At 38.1% G+C, this 8,852-nt stretch overlaps 1 protein-coding gene across 1 annotated transcript; it reads right to left on the reverse strand.

Annotated features, from left to right (window-relative positions):
* Positions 1–1,390: 1,390 nt before the first annotated feature.
* il12ba (interleukin 12Ba) lies at positions 1,391–4,986 on the reverse strand. The gene is made up of 8 exons (XM_056383188.1): positions 4,862–4,986; positions 4,077–4,167; positions 3,668–3,955; positions 3,417–3,522; positions 2,792–3,033; positions 2,505–2,677; positions 2,175–2,284; positions 1,391–1,714 (listed from the first exon to the last, which is right to left on the reverse strand). The coding sequence occupies exons 2-8, from the start codon at positions 4,165–4,167 to the stop codon at positions 1,672–1,674; spliced, it is 1,053 nt and encodes a 350-aa protein (XP_056239163.1). The 5' UTR covers positions 4,862–4,986; the 3' UTR covers positions 1,391–1,671.
* Between the last annotated feature and the right edge of the window lie 3,866 nt (positions 4,987–8,852).

The following is an 8,852-nucleotide window of genomic DNA, read 5'->3' on the forward strand; positions in this document are numbered from 1 at the left end:
GCAACATTTCTCATCTTATTTGCGTCTGGTACATTTAGTTATATAACACTTATAGTTACAGTTAGAGTTAAATAACATGATTTTGTATCATTTTTTGATTGTCTTACAATGTTTCCCAGCCTGGGAAAGAGTTGTCATTATTTTTGGTTGAGTTGTGTTCAGTCAAGGTAAAAATCTTTATCAAGTCTTTTCACTCACTTGATCAGAGGATCCACAAATGGGTCCCCGGTGAATATGGTCACCAGTTAATGGGATAATGGGATTTCAAAGAAAAACAATTGTTTCACAAAATTTATGCTCTAGATTTGCTCATATCTTGTGAGACACTGGTTACTTTCAGCACTGTGGACATACCCTGTGGTGGGCAGTCAAAAGTCAACATCACTTTATTTTCCAAGGGTCACAAGCCAAATAATCTTAGCAAGCTGTAGCTACTAATACTAGGTGCAATGTCAGTATCTGCCAGTGATAAATAACAATAAATAAATAAATATTGTAAGGTTAAGAAACACAAACACTTCCTCTGCTGTGAGAAGAAAAGGTTACTGGCACTCAAGTTTAAAGTAATGACTAGTGTTTACTAATAGCAGCAGACACATCAGCCCCTTTTGTGGTTTCGAGGTCAATATCTTGCGCTAAGCATTTAACCATCAATATTCTGTGGGCGAGTTTCCCCTCATAGGGATGTTTGAAACAAAGTATATTGAGGAACTGTGTCTGAGCTCAGTTTTCAAATCACAGTGTATTCACAAGGTCTTATATACCATTTCCTTATTAGTATATAGGCTGAAATTTCACAGATTTTTATCAGCTAATCTGATGCAAAATTTTTTTTTTTAATAATGTAAAAGCAGATGCAGGAGGATACGGTGTATCTCAAAATTGCGATTTGGCGGTACATCTATCCAATCCATAGTTGCACACAGGAGAATGACAGAGAGACCAAGATGGAGGGAGAACACAACATGTAAACTTTGCTGTGTCTCTTGGCAGGTGACAGAGGGAAAACCACACGCGCCATATCGTCATACCGAGACCAGGCATCAGTTCAAAGCTAAACGACAGTTCTGTGATTTGTTGTAGAGTATAAGAGGAGAGTTTCCACCAAGAGCCACACTCTCACCCGACTGGTAAGGGAAAAGCCATAAAACGGATGACTTTTAAAACCTGATGTTTGTTGGTGAAACAACAACTGAGGTTTCTGTTCTCTATAAAAAGCTACAAGGCCGCTTTGAGTGCACATCACCAATCTCGTTAAGCTGCTGAAAGGGATGTAAGAAAATTTGGTGCTCAAGAAAAACTTTGCACAAAAGTACGAATAAGGTCTTCAGAAACACACTTCACATTCAATTTCTTGAATCACATCTTCCTATTATGGCCAGGACAAGGATGGAGTTGCTTAATTTTAATTGTGAAACAAATGAAAATCCAATATTCAGTAAAAGGATGTGCGGCATAGTGGTGTCAGGACAAGAAACAAAATGGCTGTGGTAAATTTCACTTTGTTTCTTCACTTATCATCAAGGATAGTTACATATTACAAACTCCAGGATGAGATAAGATAAGATAAGATAAGATAAGATAAATAGGGGTCTATGAAAGCATATAAATAAATATAACAGATTGTACAATTTTTGGATTCTTGCTCTTCTGTTACTCTTGCTTTTTGTTTTACTGATGTTTGTTCTTTTTGTTCTTCTTATCTCTCCTCAATCTGTAATGGAACACAAATAATAAGGAAATTAGTCTGAAATAACTGCAACCATACTCCAAGCAAGGAAGCAAAATGTACTTATATAGCAAGTTACAACCTTTTAGCCTAATGCATCAAACATGATGCGGAACTTATCTTATGACAAATGCAAAACTCACATTTATTTTTACAGAATTTTCACTGAATCCATCAAAACACGCCACAGTGAGCAGAGAAATGTCTTTTTTGTAGAAACCAAGAGGCAAAAGTACCAAAAGAAAAGACAGGTAGAGAAAGCTGAAACACTAAAGCTACGAGGCACAAAAGACAACATGGCAGCTCCCAGGAAGGTATATAGAGTTTGGTTTGCAGGCAGAGGGAGAGTCACATGACTGGCAAAAGGCAGGAACACACAGAGTACCACCTATGGGAAAAAGAGGAGAAGTAAATGTCCCATGATACACCACTGGGAGGCACTGACCTTAAGTGGCTCCACTCGCTCCACTGCGAGTTACAGAGAGCATCCTTAGCTCGGACACAGACAGTCTTGGCCTTGCGCTTGACTTCAAACTGACAATTGTCTGTCAAGTTCTAAAAAAATAAATAAATATATATATATATATATTATGTATCAGTCACCCATGTTGTTCAATATTCACACTTCCTCGTGATTTTCTTTGCAGTTCAGTTATGAAGTGAGGAATTTCCTGTCCTTTGATGCAAATATTGTGGTAAATTTGAAATGTTGTTACTTTCATTCCGCTTTGGGTCTTTCATATAAAATTTGCATTACAATTGGTAGGTTTCTCACCTTTGTTACTTTTGAGTCAGTGCATGGGTTGTCACACCTTTTGCATCCCCCCTTCAGCTGTGCAATCTGGAAAGTGAGGGGGAAGTAGGAGTAGGGACTGCTCCAGGAGCTTGGGTAACTCCACTCTATCATCGATCTGTTGAGTTTACTGATCCTCACCTTGTCAGGTTTCACTATCGAGGGTTAAAGCAAAAGATGTGAGTGACATGAAAACAAGAAACAGAAACAAATATGAAAAGGTGAAAGAGAACACTGTGTGCGGAAAATGTCTCCCAGATATGTCTCACCTATCTCCGACAGGTAAAAGTGTTTAGAGTAGCTCTCCACCAGGAAGTGCTGAGTCTTCACATGGACAGTGACGTGGATCCGCTGGCTCTCCTCAGCGAAGGGGCAGTGCTGCTCGTCCAAGCAGGAGATCCCGTGTCCGCTCTTGTCTACCGAACAGCTGATGTTACTTTGACCTGTGGAGCATCTCCAGAGCTGGACACTGGTGTCCAAAGTACACCATGTCTCATTTTCATCAGAAACACTGCATAAAATAGAAATAAGAACGTTTTTTAAAATTATATTATTTATATAATTCATTATCATATATGTGTATCTTGTAATTTTGGCTAGAAGCTGTAACAACTTCTCAAGGGCAAACAGGTGAAGGAGCACATACTGATAAAAGTACTGCAGAAGCAAAAACATCTATCATTCAAAAGCATTTGAAGCTCTATTATTTTTATATATCTGATCTGAAGACATGAACATGATCTTCAAAAAACATAAAAAGTACTTTGTTATGGTTCCTTTCATGAGGAGGTATTTATGGATGTGGCTGTGTAGTCTCAGCTCTGACATGAGTCTGAACACTGTGTTATTACTGGAGAGGGACACAGAAAACATTTCAGCGGTTTATGAACTTACCGCCAAGCTTTGATAAATGCTACACTGCCAACACGACTTCTGTGCCAGGTCCAAGAGCAGTGGAATTCTCCGTTGTAATTTTGAGCAGAGCACTTCAAATAATCTTCTAATGAGAAAAAGTCACATAAAGATGCAGAGACAGACACACAAAAACAAACATGAGGCAATTAGTCAGTTGAAACACTTAAAAATGATCCCAATTCTAGTGATCGTTTAACCGTGACAATATGCCACCTTAAGTAAGACTGTACCTTGATCATTTTTCACGAGAATCTTCCTCCTATTGGTTTCGTCCTCTTGGATCAGGACCACAGTGTGATTGATGAGTGATCCGTCTTTGTTGTGGCAGGTGTAGTTGCCTCCTCCCAAGCTTTCCTCCAGCTGCACTAAGTATGAGTTCCCTCTCTGTGCTTCCTCTACTCCGTTCTTCTTCCAAACAATATCCTCACCCTCTTTGTCTCTCCTCATCACTTCCTCTGGTGACTCCAAGCAGCTCAGGGGTTGCTCACCCAAAGAGCCATTCACCTCCACAACCAGAACTAGGAGAGGACACACACACATGCACACACACACACACACAGAAAGAAATTAAAAAAAAAAAGCGTATAGTAATATTATTTGAACTTGGGAGTAATATATTCTCATAGAGATCGAACATACTGTTGGGGAGCAGAGTCCAGTAGCTCCTGGGATTTTGACAGCCAACTTGTAGGACTGCAGAAACGATGATGCTGAAAACAAATAAATTCATCTGAATAATAGAGAGAAGACAGGGAGAGAGACAGTGGTGGTGGTGGCAAGGACGTGAAGAGGGATAAGTAAAGAAAAAAGGAGAAGAAAAAGAGGACAGAAGAAGACAAAACAACAATATTAACTGAATCAGTTCAGAAGTGAACGTCAAATGCACACTCTCAAAGACATTACATCTTCATTTCACTGCACCAAAAGATGTTAAATTGCTGCTGTAATGAGTCAATACTATAATTTAAGTCCATAAATTCAACAATAAAAAAAACATTTCAAAGTAATAGTAAATTAACAAATAAAGCAAAACCGACATAACAGCAATTTGCATCAATATAGTCAAAAGCAAGAGATATTACTCATACCCTATACTAAAGTTACAAATAAATTCAAAGGTTTTTTCCTATCTCAAGATATTTTTTAAATAAAATGCATTGTACAAAAAAGAAAAACAGAAAATCTCCAGGAACTGTTTTCATGATACTGACAATTTCCATCATGTTATCCTGAAAATATCATGATAAAAAGGTGAAACCAGCTGATTAACAGTACGATGTCTGGATGAGACATATGTTAACATTAATCACACATAGTTAAACCTGCAGCTACACACAGTTCATTTTCTGGATTCACCTCGCAACTTTACTTTAAATAAAGTTAAACAAGTAACCGGTTAACATATCAGTCAAAAGTCATCTTACCTTGTCACCGACGTCCAAAATCAATGGCGATCCTGCGACTTCTGTCTGACTTTTATGTGAGTGACACACTGACACATTTCAGAGCCAAATTTCCCCACATGGCCCAGAATCGAAAAGTCCAGAGGGACTTCGCTTTCGAGCCGCGCGTCCACATGAACAGAGGTATTCAGTCAACTTTTAACTCACTTCCATTTGTGAGCCTCACGGATTAATGCACTAATGCTTTTTTTTTTTTAACACAATTGCAGGGGTATTATTGGGCATTTGTGCCCTTTGCAGTTACAGTTGTTTGCTAGCTGGTAGTGCTGTAGTCTACCTGTTTGTTTACTTTCATGTGTGCATGATGCTTCATGTTTCACTTTCAGGACGTAGTCTTTCAATGCCAACTATAAACCGTGGTTGAGACCAGTAGATTAATACCAAGCATTCTGAAATTTCTCAGTGCCTCTTTGAACTGTTCCCATTACACAGGGTTTTTTTTTTCTTTTGTCATCTGATTTTTAGAGTTTAACACTTCATTTCAGAACAGATATAAAAGTAAAAAGTGTGTATATATATCTATGCGTGTAACATAAGCGAACCTCCATTGGAAGAAGAAGTTGCCGATCTCAATTTAAAAGAAATTACATGCAGGACATCACCTAGTCATTATAATGAGAAGTTGCAAATTCTACAATACTGAGCCTTAGTTACTAAGTTAGAGTGGAGAACCTATTATAATTGGAAAGAAAAGAAATACATACTTTGGCGTTCTCTGGCAAAACTCTGGTGCTCTCCCAAGAAACTTTTCGGCATTGCTCTATGGGATTCCAGGGGCTTCCGGCCAAATCTTCAGAATAAAAGGACGTTCCCCTCAAACGCTAATAAAACGCAGAAAAACTTTGCAAGTTTTGTATCAATTTTAAGAAATATAAAAGTAGACATAGATTAAAATAGTTTATTACTCCTTTTATGGCACTATTGTGGTTGACTTCATTGATGTTGCCACATCTTTTTATTTATTTTTTATTTCTCTTCGTTTTGTACAGCACAGATGTTTAGGTTACTTTGGGTTTACGGCTATAGGCTGCTAGAGAACATCATCAGTACTAATGGTATTTTGATGATGTTTTCTGTTTCCCATTTTGTATTCTCAGCCATTCCCCAATCTAACTCTCCATTCATGCTTGAACAATGGGCAGCAATACCATGCGTACAGTACAGAAAGAGGTGAGGCTGGGAGATTTTCTACATGATAGACTGGAATGGTTGTGGAGATTTTGTTTTCTCTCCCGCTCCGGTGCCAGGTGTGTGTGTGTGTGTGTGTGTGTTTGTGTGTGTTTTTGTGTGTGTGTGTGTGTGTGTGTGCGTGTGTGTGTGTGTGCGTTTGTGTGTGTGTTTGTGTGTGCGTGTGTGTGCGTGTGTGTGTGTGTGTGTAGGTGTGTGTATGTGTGTGTTTGTGTGTGTGTGTGAGTGTGTGTGTGCGCGTGTGTGTGTGCGCGTGTGTGTGTGTGAGTGTGTGTGTATGTGTGTATGTGTGTGTGTGTGTGTGTGTGTGTGTGTGTGTGTGTACATGTATGTCAGATGGGTTTACCAATTAATGATGTGCATTCCCATTGTTATCTAGCAACATCGTGGGGTTTTGTGAATTATGACAAACACTTCTGCCATTGGTATCTCAGAGAAAGAGGCAACATTTCCATCAAAACAAATAATTTCCCAATAAAGACAAATTACATTAAATGAATTGTGGTTTAGTATTAAAAAAAGAACATGCACACTGTGCACACTGATATGGTGTAACGTCAAGTTATTTCCATGACTAATTCATTTTTCATTTTTGTTTCTGTTTCAGCTCTTTCTGTTTGTTTAATTTTCAATTTCTATTTTATTGCCTAGGAGGTTAGTTGCTTGAAATCTCAGATGAAATTGTAAAGACCTTGCATGCCTCTTATTCAATAGTCCTCATATTTAGGAACTATATTTGTGATAGACTTCTATCATATGATAGCATGTTGTTTATCATGATGGTATCACAATGATGTCATCAAAACCTGTTAGTCTACATGTCAGTCAGTAGTGTGTGTCATCTCTGGAAATCCTGAAATTATAACCACACAAACTTCTCTGAGAAAAATCAAAGGTGGTATGTGGTGTAAATTACAGTAACAAAATAAACCACAAGGGAACAGGCCAAACATTACATTTATGGAAGATGTAACAAACTAGCCGAGCCCAGGGGACTGTCACCATCATCAAGACTTCCACTGAGAAGCACAACCTAAAATGGAAAACAGGGAAGGGAAGAAAATGAAGTGGTTGGCCAAGTCAAAGAAGAATGTGATGTCCACAGGAGTGATAATACAGCAATTGTATGACAGAATAATAGGAAGGACAACAAATAAGGCAAAGAAGAAAAGAAAAGAAACATAAGCATGTCAGAAGATGGGACTTTAGCCAACTAGGTAGACTGAATTTCTCATGGTCTGTTCCTGTGTGACTTTCCAACATTAGTTAAATAACAGCTTTTTCTAACAGCCCAACAATGGAGCAATGACCAAAGAAACAGGTATATTACTCACAAATTGCAACAGTAAATTATTTGCTGAGCAACAGAGAAAGGTGGACCCCAACAGGATGTTTACTAAAAACACTGAAGCTATATTGTCACAAGTGTCAATTAAGATTTTTGAGTAATGCCCTACACTTCATCAGTTTAAAAAGAAGCACACTGTAACTACTTTCCTTTAGTAATTCTACCTTTATGTATTGACTGTTTGGTTTGCGTCCACTTGTCAGATCAGGTTTTGAAGCTTATTAGTTCTTGAGATTGGAGGTTTCTCTCTGTCTGTACTTTCCAGTATAGTAACTACTGCATTTTCAAAATGATCATTGTGCGTGTTTGATTGTGTGTGAAAGTGTGCTTTAGTCATATTCGGCAGAAGCATAAACATACATGACCTACACTGTGTCTGTGGCTGATTTTACTTTGAAAGTCAGAGTTGAGACAGAACATAAACTCACGTTCCCTTTTTGTTGCAAGGTGATCAGATGTGTTAGTACGTGTGTGTTTTGGGTATAATATGCACAGACTTTTTCAAGCATGTTGACAAGGTGTTGAAAAATCTTCTCAGTCATTGGCATTTAACACTTCCTTCTGGGGAATTTAGATCCTTACAGCTAAATTTGATAATCTTGTTGAGAATAATTTGAGGAATTGTGTATACAGCCTGTGTTCCTCTCTATGAACAAATACAGGAATCCCATTAAGACACCCTGGAATGTACATGCCTTCTTCAAGTGGACGCTTGATGTACCTTGTCACTTGAATTCTTTTGTAAACGTTAAAAAGAAAACACTAAATTCAAAGAGTCACGGTAAATTGATTTGCAATCTACATTATGGCTAAGCAGTGTAATTTTAAAAGTCTATCAAGTGTAAAGTCTGCGAATTAGTCTCAAGGTTTTGTTTGGGGCTCTAAAAAACTCTTGGCCCTCAGCCCCAAAAACAAACTCTTCATACTTCACAACTTTTCCTGATTTAATGAGAATACCTTATTAACATGATTTTGAAGAGATAACATGTTTCAGAGGTCCTCTAGAGAAGATTGTTGGTGTCACATCACATCCTTTCCGTACATTGGTTTTTAATAAGAAAAGAAAAATAAATGAATGCTAATTTAAATAATATCTTCTGTGTAGTATTTATGTCTGACCACTAGATGTCCCCAGAGGATCACAGGTGTGTGCCTGTAAAAAAACAGTAGTTTCGATTTGAAATGAAAAGCTAGTTGAAGTAATAGTTCAGAAGTGACATTTATTAAATCCTTGTGGTTCTGCCAGTTATGCAGTCAGCACAATCTCAGCAATACTATTACATCACTTATACTGTGGCACATGTGCACTTTTGCCTAGTGCAGATTGAGATTTAATTGAGTATGGCTGATGTCCTTGCTCAAGTGTCATAACTAGATGTTCCGCAGCTGTTGAGAATTACACGGCTGGGCAAGAGG

Source organism: Seriola aureovittata, chromosome 8, assembly GCF_021018895.1.
Source record: "Seriola aureovittata isolate HTS-2021-v1 ecotype China chromosome 8, ASM2101889v1, whole genome shotgun sequence".
NCBI lineage: Eukaryota > Metazoa > Chordata > Actinopteri > Carangiformes > Carangidae > Seriola > Seriola aureovittata.